This window comes from Eleutherodactylus coqui, chromosome 6 (assembly GCF_035609145.1).
Source record: "Eleutherodactylus coqui strain aEleCoq1 chromosome 6, aEleCoq1.hap1, whole genome shotgun sequence".
Taxonomy (NCBI): Eukaryota; Metazoa; Chordata; class Amphibia; order Anura; family Eleutherodactylidae; genus Eleutherodactylus; species Eleutherodactylus coqui.
Window position 1 is genome coordinate 235892031 of NC_089842.1, and position 17138 is coordinate 235909168.

General features: G+C 45.8%; 1 protein-coding gene across 7 annotated transcripts in view; it reads left to right on the forward strand.

The window, feature by feature from the left end:
* Positions 1–16317, forward strand: part of LOC136633421 (death-associated protein kinase 2-like) — a 704757-nt gene extending 688440 nt beyond the window's left edge. For 6 of the 7 annotated variants that reach the window (XM_066609143.1, XM_066609139.1, XM_066609146.1 and 3 more), the window contains 8 exons: positions 1347–1476; positions 2418–2466; positions 3207–3233; positions 7316–7468; positions 9522–9567; positions 12854–12943; positions 13029–13112; positions 15025–16317. In XM_066609143.1, the coding sequence (XP_066465240.1) occupies positions 1347–1476; positions 2418–2466; positions 3207–3233; positions 7316–7468; positions 9522–9567; positions 12854–12943; positions 13029–13112; positions 15025–15105 (660 nt within the window). In that variant the 3' untranslated portion in view covers positions 15106–16317. Of the gene's footprint in view, positions 1–1346; positions 1477–2417; positions 2467–3206; positions 3234–7315; positions 7469–9521; positions 9568–12853; positions 12944–13028; positions 13113–14999 lie in introns of all 7 variants that reach the window. The other variant, XM_066609145.1, reaches the window with a different exon arrangement.
* Positions 16318–17138: the final 821 nt, after the last annotated feature.

Here is a 17138-nt window from a genome sequence, read left to right on the forward strand (position 1 = left end):
CCACCAGTGAGCTATGGTGATATTATTGACTTGCTTGTGAAAGTGGTCTCTCATGAACTTGAAAGACTATCTTTCACAGAGTCTCACTATAAATCTAATCTTTCCAACACTATGGTTTATTAGGTATATATAGTGTCAGGTTTTAGCGTGGGGTCGCCCTTTTCAGGACGGGTGCTCCTGCTTGCTTCGGGATACCATAGGGCACTATGGGATGTTTTTTTAGAGCCTTTCTTTTTTCAATCTAAACTTTTTTCTATCTTTTCTTTGGTCTCTCCCTCCTGGATATTTTTGTTTAATTATTTAAGAAAAGTTATGTTTTTTTTCTAATAATGCATAATAGTAACTTCTGTGATTCATGATTACTTTTTGCTGTACGACTACTTATCTCCCTTGCAAGGGGTTGTAATTTCTTGGATTCTGTGATATACTGTCAGTAAATGCAAAACTTTATTGTCCTCAGCTGATCAGCCGGGATCCTTAGTGGCAGACCCCAACTGATCAACTATTGATGACCTATCCTGATCCTAGGTCATCAATAGAAGCAGTCCAGAAAACTCCATTAAGGGGGCGCTGCTCGATACTTTTTTCTAATGTGGAAAGCCTGCTTCTAGCCTCCTCTGACTTTGCTGTGAAGTCTCGCGCCTGTGCCGTGCGTTCAGATACCAGCGCATGCGCAGATAAGCTGTCCCTTCTGCAGGCAGAATCACGGAGGGGATCTATGCATGCGCTGATTTTGTAGTCACAAGATTTCACAGTTCTATTACCTATAATTGTATTTCTTTGCCGTCCCTCCGATTCACCAGTTCCAGGTCCCATTTTGGCCGTCCAAGACGGAGATGACGCGATCTCCAGACTACCTAATCCTCATGGTACATTGCTAGTGTTAGAGTCGCAATGCATAACACTTGCTTTCTGATTGGCCAGAGCTTGTCATGTGATCAGTGCTGACCAATCAGAGCAGTGCACAGTGTGTGATTAGTAGCTAGAAAATTGCTGCAGCTATCTTGGACAGCCAAAAACAGGCGGAAAACCTGCGGATCAGAGGGATGGCAATAACTGCAAGTAATATACCCTCCTCCCTCTTCTGTCTCGGGACAGAATCCAACAGAATTTGTCACAAATTTGTTGGAAGGTCACTTTAAAATTCATATATGATAGTTTGCATTGTGAGAAGACAGCGCCACCTGGTGGCCATAAGGAGACTGCATAGAATATTATGACGGCAGCAGCCACAGTGACTTTCCTAGCGGTACATACTGATCATTAGTCCCATCATGCATCAGGAGGAAGGATTTTATATACTCAGAGATAATACTTTCTTTTAATTGCCTCCATCCTCTTTTCAGCCTGAAAATGTTATGCTGCTAGAGAAGGACGTGCCGCACCCCAGGATTAAAATCATCGATTTTGGATTAGCCCAAAAATTTGAAGATGGAGCTGTATTTAAGAGCCTATGCGGGACGCCTCAATATATTGGTAATGTGCAAGTACCGCGCTCTCTATATCTGTACACTGAAGGCCACTTTATTAGAGACCCCCATCTAGTAACCTTCTCTACTGCTCAGTGGTACAATTTTTGCCCGCTGGAGTCTCATCTTCCTGCTTCTGGGGCTAGATCTGGTCGTCTGTTCTCATAGCCTGTCTGTGATAAGGAACAAAAAGTTGTGTATTTGGACATGTTGGTTGGAGCACCAGATTTGTAATTGGCCTCAGTTTATGTGACTGCAACACTTCAGAACGATTCCTGACATCCTCCTCTGACCCCTTTCAGTGATGAGGAGTTTCTGTCCACAGGATCCCCTTTTGCTGAATGTTTTTCCTCGATCGCACCATTCTCTCTATACTCTTCATATTGTTACATGAGGAAACCCCCGGCGGTTGGCAATAAAATCCTGGCTAGTCTAGCACCGATGACCCGGCCTTGTTGGAAGTCACTCAGTCAGATCCCATTTAATGCGGATTCACACTGAAACTGATCCACAGAAAACTTGTGATTTTATGCTGCACTCCGGGGTCACAGTGATAATTTCCAGGGAAGGGTCAATCGTGCGTGGGCCGGGACTCTAATGAAGTGGCCATTCAGTTTATATAACCCTCCTGCACTGCTGATTATTTTACAAGTGTCTAGTGACTCCAATCAGTGATTGTAATGGGTGACAGTACCCTAAAGCTGCCATATTAGGGCTATAACCTGCCATCTGTGAGAAGCTCCTCGTGGGCGGGGCTTTATAAATGAATAAATCTGATTGGACTTGCTCTTGTACAATATTTAATGCTGCAGCAGGTCTGCGTAATGTGTTCAGGTTTATATTGATACGGTAGTTACTGAGCATGGTCACTGTTTTGGGGTATAGACATGAGATGTATAGACAAATGAAAGGCCAAACTAATTCCACAATTTTTTGTTTGTTGCACAGCTCCGGAAGTTATAAACTATGAACCTCTAGGACCGCTGACTGATATGTGGTAAGTCTTCGCTTTGAGTTATACCATCATCACAGCGTGTTAGTATCCCAGTAGACATCACATTATACAAGACTGAACCTCCAGAACATGGAGTGTTGTCATAGGGAGAAGAAGAACTTCTCTCACGCTCTTCAGTTAAGGCCTTCCATTTATTACCTCTGGTTTAGTTTACCTTTAAGTAGTATCTGTGGGGGAGGGAACTTTATTTTACAGCCCCCAATATTTTTTGATTGGCGGATTGGCCATACACTCTACAGAGAGAAATCCTGATTGGCTGGTTGGGTCAGGGGTCTGTTTGATCAAACGGGTCTGGTGTCAGCACCCAGGTAGATGCCAGGGAACACTGCACTCAATTGGCTCACTGTGGCTGAATTAGGGGTGATGCAAGATGGAGCACCCGCTGTACTGCTGGCTCAGGGCCCCGGGAGCAGCCGCAGTGGATAATCATTTTATTATAAAGGCAGTGTGGCTGTGTAACATCGAGGTGGCGCTACGCCTTTGTCATGACTACATGGTTAAACTCAAGAGGGGGGAAACACAGAATAATTTAAAGGGCCAGTGCCACAATTTTACACGCTTTCTATACTAACTTCCTAAGCCCCACCTACCAACTAAAGTTCGGTTGACCTTGCCTACTTCTGTTGGTCCCACCTACAACATGAGTCTACTTTTAGTTTTTTTTTATTTTGATAGTCTCCTAATGTTTTATCATTCTTATTGTGTATGTTCTTGTTTTACAGGAGTATCGGAGTTATTACGTATATACTGTAAGTACTGTATCATGAGACTTACACTCACACACCATATATTTCTAGCCTCAGTCATGGAAGCATAGAAGCATATCTTGCTGTACATTTTTTTTAGTTTATGCTCCACCCCCAAATAGCATGGCCACGCCCCCAACCCAACACTGGTTGTAACCGCAACATAGTCCTGAGCTAGTGATGCCGCTGGGTTGTACTGATTAATGGTGCCCACAGCATATTATCCTCCACATACTGCCCATACAGTGGGGCCACCTTGCAGCTATTCCTACTAGCTGTAGGTTGTCCGAACCATTGCGATACACAACATAAGGCCTCCTTCACACAGATGAGGCGATATCACCGCTAGAAAATCAAAGCGATATCGCATTGGTGGCCCGTGCTTCTGTGGCTCTACAAAGGCACGCGACTTTATAGCACCACCTGAAAAGTTTTTCGGGAAAAGGGGTCTAGAGGGCTGTGGGGGTGTGGGAGAGCTTGAAATATAAGACCTACCCTGAAAATAAGCCCTAGCTGCAGTAAGAAAATAATAATACATCACCCAAGAAGCGCTGTCAGCTCTGGAGTGGGTCTCCTCTTCACCTCCGCACTTGTCTTCAGTCTTCTACCAGCCTTTCATGGATTGGAGGATCAAAATCCCCACCTCCAGGAAGGGCTGGAGCCACGGAGCTCGTCAACCAATCATTGCCGGCACTCGATGAACCACTCCCAACCATGCATTCATTCATTGAATGGCTGTGATTGGTTCATCGAGCACTGGCTCTGACTGGCTGAGCCACGGAGCTCGTCAACCAATCACAGCCAGCCCTTCCTGGAGGCGGGGATTTTGATCCTCCAATCCAGGAAGGGCTGGCAGAAGACTTCAAACAAGTGCCAGGGAGCTTCAGGGAAGATCCGCGCCGGAGATGACAGCGCCTCTTGGGTGATGTATTTTTTTTTCCTGCAGCTAGGGCTTAGGGCGCCTACCCACTAGCGATATGTTTTCTTGTGATGCAAGAGCGAGTGAAAACGCAAGCCTTGCAATGCTAAGAAAACACTGCAATATCGCTCATTATTTTCAATGGGGCCAGCGGCAGCAGCAGGGAGTACATCGAAGACTTCTGCCACAGCTGTGACAGCTTTGGCAGGGAATTCCTTCATCCCCATGGGGATGAAGGAATCCTCTGCCATAGCTGTGTCAGCTGTGGCAGAAGTCTGCGATGCTATCCTATTGCTGCTGCGGCCCCATTGAAAGCAGTGGGTTGCAGGCACCCCCGGAGCGATGATTTTCAGTGTAGGGCTTTAAATATAAGCCCTTCCCTGAAAATCATTCCTAGCTGAAAAAAAAAAATGTATACTCACCTAGAAGTGCCTTCCGCGGGGATGAAGGAATCCTCTGCCATAGCTGTGTCAGCTGTGGCAGAAGTCTGCGATGCTATCCTATTGCTGCTGCGGCCCCATTGAAAGCAGTGGGTTGCAGGCACCCCCGGAGCGATGATTTTCAGTGTAAGGCTTTAAATATAAGCCCTTCCCTGAAAATCATTCCTAGCTGAAAAAAAAAAAAGTATACTCACCTAGAAGTGCCTTCCGGCTCTTCTCTCCGGCATCGGCAGTCATCTTCTGTCTTCAATGAATGGCTGAGCTCTGCCTGTGATTGGCTGAGTGCTCAGTCAATCAGACCAGCGCTTTCTGGGGGCGGGGATTTTTCAATCCCCGGTCTCCAGAAGACAGAAGACGACTGCTGGGGCCGAAGAGAAGAGTGGGAAGGCTTTTCTAGGTGAGTAAAAAAAAATTTTTGAAACTTTTTTTTTCAGCTACGGATGATTTTCAGGGAAGGGCCTATATTTCAAGCTCTTCCTAGAAAATCATCGCTCCGGGGGTGCCTGCAACCCACTGCTTTCAATGGGGCCGCAGCAGCACTGGCCCCATTGAAAGCAATGGGATAGCATTGCGGACTTCTGCCACAGCTGTGACAGCTATGGCAGAGGATTCCCTCATCCCCACGGTCCCTGCAGGGATGAAGGAATCCCCTGTCATAGCTGTCACAGCTGTGGCAGAAGTCCATGATATACTCCCTATGTTTTCAATGGGGCTGGCGCTGCTACCGCCGGCCCCATTGAAAGCAATGAGCGATACGCAAACTTTTCTTTGTGTGGCTTGAGAGTAAAAACCGCAAATGAGTATAAAACCATTGAAAATCATCGGTTTCATAATCATGCGTTGTGTGTGCGGCCGAGCATTATCCTGCTGGAGGCCACCATGAGAGGAACACATGTGGCTGCAGGATGTCCTGAACATATTGCTGAGCGGTCATTGTCCCTCGTACCACTACTAGGGGTGACCGATTGTCATATGAGATGGCCCCCCAGACCATCACACCAGCAGGGGGCAGTGTGCCGCTCCACAGCTAAAGCAGGTACACCCCGAGGTCCCCAGACACGAACACGGCCGTCGTCAGCGGCCAAACTAAACCTGGATTTATCACTGAAGACAACCCGGTTCCCCTCTGTAGCATCCAGTTTCAACGTTCACAACATTACTGCAAACAGAGGCGTCGGGACCAAATGTCCTACAACCAAGTGCTGGCAATAGTTCTGACACACACAGGGGTGTAACGATGGTGCCCCCTGTCTCTAGTTGGTGGACAACATAGCAGTTTGTGCTTGTCGAGCGATCAGACGCTCCTCTCTACTGGTAGTCTGTAGGAGGTGTCCTGAGCCCGGTCACCATGTGTGCCTTTACACATCCACTGGTCCCAACACCACCTAACAGTCTGGTCAGGCGCTCCTCTCTACTGGTGGTCTGTCGGGGGCGTCCTAAGCCCTGTCACCTTGTGTGCCCTCACACATCCACTGGTCCCAACACCACCTAACAGTCTGGTCAGATGCTCTTCTCTACTGGTGGTCTGTAGGGAGCATCCTGAGCCCGGTCACCCTGTGTGCCCTCACACATCCACTGGTCCCAACACCTCCTAACAGCCTGGTCAGAATGGCCCGGTGGGGGACAATTCATTAATACGACCATCCAGCTCCTCACATCCCAATAATGCGCCCCTCTCAAACTCTGGTAACGGGGTGAAATCTCTTCTCTGCGTCGTAGAGGCGTCTAGTGGTCAATAAGCTCTACACAAGCGGAAGAAGAGGTCACTACACACAAGGGGCCCCCGAGAGCCTCTTATAGGCCAAGGGGGGAACCAGTTTTAGGGCCTGATATGGAACCGCAGGACGAGTTTCACAGCAAAGCACCAACTTCTGGGGGCCGGAGTGTTCTGACAATGAGTGTATAATGGGGTCTGTCGGGTTCTGTAGTGGGGTCTGTCGGGTTCTGTAATGGGGTCTGTCGGGTTCTGTAGTGGGGTCTGTCGGGTTCTGTAGTGGGGTCTGTCGGGTTCTGTAGTGGGGTCTGTCGGGTTCTGTAGTGGGGTCTGTCGGGTTCTGTAATGGGGTCTGTCGGGTTCTGTAGTGGGGTCTGTCGGGTTCTGTAGTGGGGTCTGTCGGGTTCTGTAGTGGGGTCTGTCGGGTTCTGTAATGGGGTCTGTCGGGTTCTGTAGTGGGGTCTGTCGGGTTCTGTAGTGGGGTCTGTCGGGTTCTGTAGTGGGGTCTGTCGGGTTCTGTAATGGGGTCTGTCGGGTTCTGTAGTGGGGTCTGTCGGGTTCTGTAGTGGGGTCTGTCGGGTTCTGTAGTGGGGTCTGTCGGGTTCTGTAGTGGGGTCTGTCGGGTTCTGTAGTGGGGTCTGTCATTTTACTGGAAAAAAATCATGCTGTATTTTTTTTCAACCAAATTTGGCGCACTCAATGAACCTATAAAACACCCTATAATCTCCTACACACGGCTCTTTACTCCTCGAGCAGGAAGTTACTTGTTAGCGGCCACCTGAAGGCACCCATCTGTGCCCGTCCCTATAGTCAGAGATCACCAGGGAAGACAAGTCAGATGGATGAGGCAGAATCTTGGATGCTTGCATGTGATTGGATGGTTTGTGGCGGCCTTGGATGTACAATATGCAGTTTATAGGTGGCCTTATAGGGGATATACCACAGTATATATATATATATAGTATATATAGGCCTTCAGTGTGGTAACACCAATGTTCTCTCTTTTCCGCAGACTTAGCGGTTTATCGCCATTTCAAGGTGAAACCGACCCAGAGACGCTGACAAACGTGGTGTCCGGTAACTACGAGTTTGATGACCGCTACTTCAAGGACACCAGTGACATGGCCAAAGAATTCATCCAGCAGCTGCTAGTTAAAGACCCCAGGTAGGCCGGGCTCATAGGGGCCACAGCCACATCATTGCCGCCTGTACCAGCTGCCGCTGCCACAGACCGAGACATAAAGCGTAGATTTTATATTGATGGTCTAATCTCAAGATGGAGCATCAATGGGAAATAAGTGGCGTCCTGGGGATGAAGAATGAGGGGCCGCTGTACTTATTGGAGCGCTGAGTAGGGTTACCACCTATTTGGCAAGAAAAAGAGGGCGTGGTTAGGGGTGTGGTTTATCATTTCTTATCCACCAATCGTTAGTGGCCCCAATATTAATAGTGTCCTCAGTAGTGGCCCCAAAAGTAACAGTGTCCCAGTTGTGGTGTCAGCAGTAATAGTGTCTCCCATAATGGCCCCATTAGTAATAGTGCCCCCTGTAGTGGCCCCAGTGGCACTTGTGTCCCTCAGTAGTGCCCCCAATAGTAACAGTGGCTCTAGTAGTAATAGGGACCCAACCTGAACCTCTGGCGGTGTGTTCGAGATTGCAACACCGCTGATTATGAGGTGCCAAAACAGCTGAGCTGACTGTGTGAAACCGCTGATCATGAGGTGCCGAAGCAGCTGAGCTCACTGTGCGACGCCGCTGATCATGAGGTGCCGAAGCAGCTGAGCTGACTGTGCGACGCCGCTGATCATGAGGTGCTGTAGCAGCTGAGCTCACTGTGCGACACTGCTGATTATGAGGTGCTGAAGCAGCTGAGCTCACTGTGCGACGCCACTGATCATGAGGTGCCGAAGCAGCTGAGCTCACTGTGCGACGCCGCTGATCATGAGGTGCTGGAGCAGCTGAGCTCACTGTGCGACGCCGCTGATCATGAGGTGCTGGAGCAGCTGAGCTCACTGTGCGACACTGCTGATCTTGAGGTGCTGAAGCAGCTGAGCTCACTGTGCGACGCCGCTGATCATGAGGTGCCGAAGCAGCTGAGCTGACTGTGCGACGCCGCTGATCATGAGGTGCCGAAGCAGCTGAGCTCACTGTGCGATGCCGCTGATCATGAGGTGCTGGAGCAGCTGAGCTCACTGTGCGACACTGCTGATTATGAGGTGTTGAAGCAGCTGAGCTGACTGTGCGACAACGCTGAATATGAGGTGCTGAAGCAGCTGAGCTGACTGTGTAACTCCCATTGACTTCTATGAGAAGTGTGAAAACAGCACTTTGCAGATACTTAGCTAGTTTTCTCCTCCCAAACACCTTTGGCCACCACATTCAGGGTGACTGGGGGTGGTGGGTGCCCAAATTCAAGATAGCTGCTGGTCCGATCAGACATTTTGGCATATCCGTGGATATGCCTTAAAAGTCTGAAATGGGAATATCCTTTTAATTGCTTATCCAAAGGACAGCCCAGCAAGGCTAATTTGTGGATACCCCTTTAAAGAAGTTATCCTTAAATCTAGTTATTCCCCATTCATAAGACAGCTGAGACCCCCACTGATTTTATAAACCAGAGAGGCGGGGAGTGGGGGGTGGGGGGGGGTTGGTGATTGTGTGTCCCCCTATTTGGTTTATAGAACCAAACCGTGATAAGGAAATCTCATTAGCAGCACTTTTGAGGTTTATTGTAGATTACATTGTAAGAGTGAGGTTCCCTTTTAACCCTGAGCTACATCTCTGATTGCTGTCAATGAATTGAAACATTCCTATTTTACATGCGGGCTGAAGATCTGTCCTGATTACACAGCTGCAGCGATCTTCAGCCTGGGGATGAACAGTCATTTCTAGTCACTAACAGCAAGCAGAGGTCTCGAAAATGCTTAGGGATTTAAATACATAAGGGAAGATTTATGAAACTGTCTAAAAGAGAGACTGTCTTTGCAACAACCAATCACAGCGCAGCTTTAATTTCTCACCATGTTCTTACAAAATGAAAGGAGCGCTCTGATTGGCTGCTATGTGCAGCAAAGAGAGTGTCTTTTTTAGACAGAGTCATAAATGTGCCCCAATGTACAGTGAATGTCGCACCTCCGGTGGGCGTTATACATGTGCTTCTTAAAGGCAGGCGTCATCCTGGTGCAGCTTTTCATTCACATCCTCCTTTGGTACCCGTAGGGAGAGAATGACGGCGGTGGAATGTCTCATTCACCCCTGGATTAAGGTTAGTGCAACTCTCTGAAATGTTGTCTGTAGAAAAAATCTGGTTAATCTACGCCACCTGCTGGAAAGGAGAGGGAACTGCAAAGATTTAGTAAATCCTTTGTGATCGCCAATACGTCTTTTTACATGCATGTAACTTTTTACGGCACATCAGAATAAGGGCTCCTTTACACGTGCGACAGTGATATTGGCGCAAGAAAATAGCAGGGATATCGCAGCTGTTCCCGCGATTACTATGTGATATCGCTTCATTTTTTTGTGGTGATATCGTGATTTAGTAGCGCTCTTTTGTCAGGATTTTCAGGGAGGCTTAAAATCTAAGCCCTATCCCAAAAATAAGCCCTAGCTGCATTTAAAATTTTAAAAAAAAACAACATCACCTAACAGAGCTTCTCCTCTCGAAGCTCCAGCGCACTTGTCTGCAGTCTTCAGCCACCACTTCCTGGTCAGGGGTGCATAAATCCCCGCCTCCAGGAAGTGCTGGCTTTGATTGGTTCTTGAGTGCCGCGTCTCAGCCAATCACTGCAGCTCTCGATTAACCAATCACAGCCATTCAATAATTCAATGAATGGCTGTAATTGGTTCCTCACACGCTGGCTCTAATTGGCTGAGCTGCATGCTTGGAAACCAATCAGAGGCAGAGCTTCCTGGAGATGTGGATTTTTAAAGTCCCGACCAGGAAGCTCTGCTGGAAAACTTCAAGCAACTCACGGGGAGCTTCAGGGGAGACACGCTGGAGCTTTTTTTTTTTTTGAAAAAGTTTTTCTGCAGCTAAGGCTTAGTTTAACAACAGAGGGATTCCTATTGTAAAAGTTGCATCGCACGACAACCACATGGAAACATGGGCTCCAAAAAAAAAAAATTGCGCATTGCGGCTGTATAAAACATGCCACGATTTTGTATTCTCACAATGTAGCAGGCTACAAAACATGGCCCGTGTGGAAGAACCCAGTGGAAAGTATGGGCTTCACATACATTTGTAGCACTGTCACATCGCGACAAAAGCGGCCTAAAGAAGCCAAAACCCAACAAATCAAGAAAAAAAAAAAAAATCACATTATTGATACCTTTGTGTTCTGAATGACCCCCAAAAAAGTGTTATCGCATTATTTGAACTGCACAGTGAACGCTGTAAAAAAAGGACATAAAACTTCTGGCCAAAATAGCTAATTTTGCATGTCTCTCCTGACACAAAAGTAGAATAGAAAGTGATCAAAAATCATACAAATCGCATAATGTTACAATTAGAGTACAACTCATTCCGCAAAAAAAATCCCCTCTGACAGCCCGCGTGATGCGAAGAACTATTAGGTCCGTGAATGCAGTGATAGAAAAAAAAACGTAAAAAAAAAATGTGCGAAAGCAGTAAAACATAAATATTATTTTATAAATTCGGTATCAACATAATTGTACTGATCCGCTGAATTAATAGACTATAGTTTTTCTGACTATAAGATGTAGTTTTCAGCAAAGCATATACACCTTATCGTTCAGAGGCAGGGGGGTTTGACAGATCCAGAGCCCCCTGATGGATCATGGGGAGAACTCTGCAGCCACACATACTGCGGCTGCACAGTCCTCCCTCTCCTGCCCAATCCCCTCCAGCAGATCACTTACATCTTCCCTGGGCTGCAGATCCTTCTCTGTACACACAGGGAGAGACACTAGCAAAGATCAAGGGTCTTACAGTAGCAGCAGATATGTAGATGTCATAACCATGTGACCAGGAAGCCGCTAGAGAGGTCATGTGTTACTACACTTGTATGTGGGGACTTAGTGTTTAACATGCCAGCTGCAGGTGTGTGTGTGTGTACATGTAGCAGAGCTGTATGAGCTGTGTGTGTGTGCATGTAGCAGAGCTGTATGAGCTGTGTGTGTGTGCATGTAGCAGAGCTGTATGAGTTGTGTGTGTGCATGTAGCAGAGCTGTATGAGCTGTGTGTGTGTACATGTAGCAGAGCTGTATGAGCTGTGTGTGTGTGCATGTAGCAGAGCTGTATGAGCTGTGTGTGTGTGCATGTAGCAGAGCTGTATGAGCTTTGTGTGTGTGCATGTAGCAGAGCTGTATGAGCTGTGTGTGTGTGAATGTAGCAGAGTTGTATGAGCTATGTTTGCATGTAGCAGAGCTATATGACCCGTGTTTGCATGTAGCAGAGCTGTATGAGCTGTGTGTGTGTGCATATAGCAGACCTGTAACAGCTATGCTTGTTTATGTATGTAGCAGAGCTGAATAAGATGTGTGAGTGTGGGTATACACATATATCAGAGCTGTGTCTGTGCATGCAGCAGAGCTGTATGAGCAGTGTGTGTACATGCACCAAGCTGAGTGTATGTATGTAGCAGAGCTGTATGTGTGTGCATATATGCAGCAGAGCTGTGTTGTGCACATGTTGTAGTAGAGTTGTGTATGCTGCAGAGCCATGTGTGTTGTGTATGTGTGTGCAGCAGTGCTGTGTATGTCTACAATGGTAACTTATGTGCTTGCGCCATTGTTTGAATGGACACAGTAGGAATAATAGGAGCCGACTGTTCACTGTTAACCCCCTCTTCTATACTAGAGCCCCTCCGCCTTATTGGACCCCCAGGGATGTTTAAATTAGGCTGAAATATTTTCTCCTGTTGCCTAAACCAGGGGGGGGGGGGGGGGGCGTCTAATAGTTTGACAAATACGGTTATTTATTATATAACCATATTATTTATACCGCACGGTGAGTGCCCTAAAAATGGAAAAACCTTGTCAAAATTGACGATTTCGTTCCTCTTCCCTCCAGAAAAAAATGGAATAAAAAGTGATCAAAATGTTATAAGTTCCCAAAAATGGAATAAATGAAGACCAGAGAATTAGTAGTTCTGCATGCTGAATGCCACAAAAAAGAAATCCAAAAAACAGTGGCAGCATTTTTTTTCCCATTCCCCCTGCTACCCCCCCAAAAATGTATACATTGTATGTACCCCAAAATAATGGCACTAAAAGTAGAACTATGGCTCTAGGAATGAAAAAGAGCAGAAAACTTTGTTGGTCTTTAGGGCCTAAAACAGGCCGGTCATTAATGGGTTAACAAGGTTATAAAGCGTGTGACAAAAAATGAAATAAAACACCTAAAACAAAAGAACAAAAATAACCGGTATGATGTTGCTTTAGTGCGATTACAGAATAAGGCAAACAGTGTGATTTTTTATTTTTTTTCCCACGTGGCTGTTGTTCACTCACTGATCCAGCAGGTGGCGATGTAGCTCTGCATTTCTACAATGTTCATACACTCACTATGAATCACATTCTGTACGCAGCCGCTGACCAGGAAGCAGGCGGCCAATCGCAGCCGATCGTCCATCAATATAAAGAATTTCAAAAAGTTTAACGCACGGCGGAAGTGGAAGGTGCAGAACGGATACATCCAGATTACGCTGGTTAGTTCTATGTCCGTATTGTGACGTACATCACTGATTGCAATATTCTCCGCAGCTCTCGTACAACATGGTCTCCGCCTGCAACAGACTCTGCCGAATGAAGCTGCTGTGTAAACCTGCGAAAGACGAGGAGGAGCTGGTAAGTCTACATTATAGGCGCCATATTCATACAGATCTCCTGGCTCCTCCCATTACATGAGGATTATTACGCCCAGTATGTGTGACGGATACCTGATAATTGTCCTTTTCTTGCTGGTTATTTACTTGTATTCGATCCTTGTTGTAAAGGAAATCCACTCTGTCTTCCTGGTGGGTTGTGCTTATACACAATAGCCTATATGAGCAAGCAGAGCTGCAGTATAAAGCATGGCGAAGCAGGTAGGAGGTGGATTTCAGACTATGCCAGATAGTGCTGGCCTTAGGTTTTAGGGCACCCTGTGCAGAAATTTGTGGGCAGCTCCCCTTCCCCAACCCTGTCAGAAAATAGCAAGATAGAAGAATACGCAAACCAGTAAAGCTCAGTGTATAAATAGAGCACCAGAACCAATCTCCGTACATAGATACGACACCACAACCAAGCTTGTAACATAAATACTGTACCAAAACCATGCTCGGTGCATAGATACAATACCAGAACCAAGCTCTGTGCATAAATACAGCACTAGAACAAGCTCGTAACATAAAAACAGCTGCCAAACCAATCTTAGCACATAGATACAATACCAGAACCAAGCTCAGCATGTAAATTCAGCACTAGAATCAAACTCTGTGCATAAATACAGCACCAGAACCAACCTCAGTACATGGATATGACACCACAACCAAGCTTGTAACATTAATACAACACCAGGAACAACCTCAGTACAAAATTACAGCACCAGGACAATCTTATAACATAAATATAGCACCAGTACCAACCTCAGTACAAGTTACAATACCATAACCAAGCTCAGCATGTGAATACAGCACCAGAACCAAACTTAGCACATAAATATAGCTAAAAAAAACCTCAGTACATAGATACAATACCAGAACCAAACTCTGCAAATAAATACAAAACCGGAACCAAGTTCAGTGCTTAAATACTGTACACCCGTGGGGGGCTTGATAGACTGCCTGTCAAATCGCACTATGACGTAATGCTATAGCATTACATCATACTGCAGGAGTGATCAAAACATCGCTAGTTGTGGTCCTCTGGGAGGACTAAAAGAAAGTGTAAAAATAAGATCAATAAAGTTTTACTAATTATTAAAAAAAAAAAGTAATAAAAGTTAAAAAAAAAACCTTTTGCCATATTTGCAAAAAAAAATCTAAATATTAAATCAAAAATACGGGTTTGGTATCGCTGCGTCTGTAAAAGTCCGATCCAGCAAATTAATGCAATATTTTACCCGCACGGTGAACGTGGTATGAAAAAAAAATAAAGAACGCCGCAAATGCACTATTTTGGTCACCCTATCTCCAAGAAAAAATGTAATAAAAAGCAATCAAAAAGTCAATCGTTTACAAAAATAAAAAAGTTATTGTGCACAGAAAATGGACACAAAAAATAATTTAAAAAAATTAAATATAAAAAAAAAAATACAAGGACTACAGCAAAAAAAAAAACTATACAAGTTTGGTATGGTAGTAATCATACTGACCCATAGAATTAAAAGCAAAGCCAGACTCCATGTACATACAGCTGTTTCAGGGTTATTGCCCTTCATCAGCTGTCTGTACATGGGGTCTGGCTCTGCTTTTAATTCCCTGTCATTGTAACAAGGCTTGTATAAAAAGTCTGACTTTGACTTGAAGGAATGCTGCCTTTCAATAGGTGGCGCTGTGGAGGATTCATTCCATCTCCCTTATTTGCATATTACCCAGAGGAGCGTGCGTGGCCATTTGAGTCTCCTCACTTAGTTTATGGTAGATAGTTGCTCTCCCTAAGGAGAATAGAGCGTTTCTGACTAAGGGGTTAAAATCAGTAACAAAACTATTTTATTTAAAAATATATTTTTTGTCCAATATCGCCATATTATAGCCAATTCTGGATCTAACCCTTTCAGAGACAGTGCGAAAGTGACCAGGAAGACGAGAAAACAAAACCGGTCGCTCTCCTACGTAGACGACTCAGCAGTTGCTCTTGAAGCGGACGGTCGGCCCCTCCTTTCTAAAGAGTGTCTGCGGACAATGCTCTGAGGATACTAAACAAGACCCAAGGAGACACCCGGGACCCCGGAGATGTACCAGGAGGAGGCATGGTGGGCATCACTGCATCTCGGCCCCAGCGCCAACTGATCTGCCTGCATGCGACTGCATTCAACCAAACCATCATGTGGCATGGCTTAACTCTGCGCTGCCAACGGGATCGTGCAAACATCATCACTCAACAGCGCCAGCTGCTGATCCCGCCTTGATATGCAAATATTATGTTAATTAGTTTTTTTTTTTAGTTATTACTATTATCTGAAGCTGCACGTTTATATGGGGGAGAGGGGTCAATTTGACTCTAAAGCCTCGTCACTAATTTAAATGTGTCCTCCGACAATAAGTGCGTGTCGTCACGACACCAGCGCCTCATGTTGTTTGTAGTTATAATCTGTTTTACATAGTTGTCTCTTCAAAGGGGCTCTCCGGGCTTATGAGAAAACTAAAGAATATCCGTCATGTACGGAAAAGGTCAGCAACTTTTTGTTCTTACAAGCTGTGAAGAACCATAACAAAGTAGATCACTGCTTGCAGGATGTGAATGTGTAAAAAAATCCAATTGGGACAGGGGCAAGTGTTATGGGGATCAGGGTATGATGTGGACAAAAGGCTTACAAAAAAACATATTTTTTTTTTAACAAATAGCCTTGGAGATGAAGTTGCCGCAGAAGTTCCTGTTATTAGATAAGTAATATGCGGTTATTCGGAAATGTAAGACAACCTAACTGACTGTAAGTAACAGTATGCTGAACTGTAGCGTGAGTGGGGGATGGTAACAATCTGTTATAGATCACAGAGATCAGCAACACCCTTACTGTAGAACACAAGGTAGTACCACCCAACCTTTCACCCCAGCAATGGCGGTCGTCCGCACGCAGTTCGAAAGTCTGTATGAGTTTTTAGCCTTTTTCGTTCACTGACAGCAAACAGAGATCTTCAAGTGGCGAGAAACCGAAACACAAACTATATTCTAAAGTTGCAGAACTTTTTCTCACATGATGATTACATTTTACTTCGATAGTACCGGAGGCCCCTTTAGGACGTTGTTGTCGTCTTTTAATCATGGTAAAAAGTTATATTTTTGGAAGAAGTGTGACGATTGTCCTGTTTACTCATCTGACTTTTGTATTAAAGGAAAGACATTTGAAATATTTCTCTCTGTGTGGATTGATGGTGCCTGAGTGAAAGAACGTCTTCTATATACCGCATGAGGTTCTATAACTGCTGTAATATACAGGTAATCAGCGTTCCGGTTCTTTAAGGGTTTGTCCTACTTCTAGCTGTTTTGCTGCAGGATGCAGACGGCTCTGTACACTGCTCAGTGGTCTGGGTTAGTACTGCAGTCTGAGTATCATTCAGTTCAATAGGATTCAGCTTGTAGTACCAACCCAGGCCACTGCGCAATGCATGGAGCTGTTTGCTAGACAATATAGCTAGAAGTGGCAAAACCCTTTTAAAGGAGAACAGCCCATATATCTGGATGAAAGCCTCATTAGCTATGTTCTTAGTACAACGCTGCCTGTTCTGTGCCCTGCTACTTCAGTTTTGTCATAGGGACATTGGGGCCTGTTTATTAATGTACTGGGAAAACCGAAAAAAATCGTTACCAGCAACAGTGAACAGCACTGGTCGCCCACAGGTGCTTAAGGCCTCATGTCCACGGCGAAAATAAGAATTAAAATCCGCTGCGTTTCTCCCACACGCGGATCCGCGCCCCATATGGATGCATTGGACACCTGCAGGTAGTTAAATACCTGCGGATGTCATTTTTCCCGTCAGGCGCGGATCTGCGTGCGGGAAAAAATCTGGACATGCTCCATTTTAGTGCAGGTTTCCCGCTGGGACGGCTCCTGCAGGCTTCTATTGGAGCCTATGGAAGCCGTCCGGATCCGCGGGAGACCCGCGCCTGAATTAAACTCACCTGCTCCGGACGATGCGGTTCTTCCTTTCTTCGCGGCCGGATCTTCTTTCT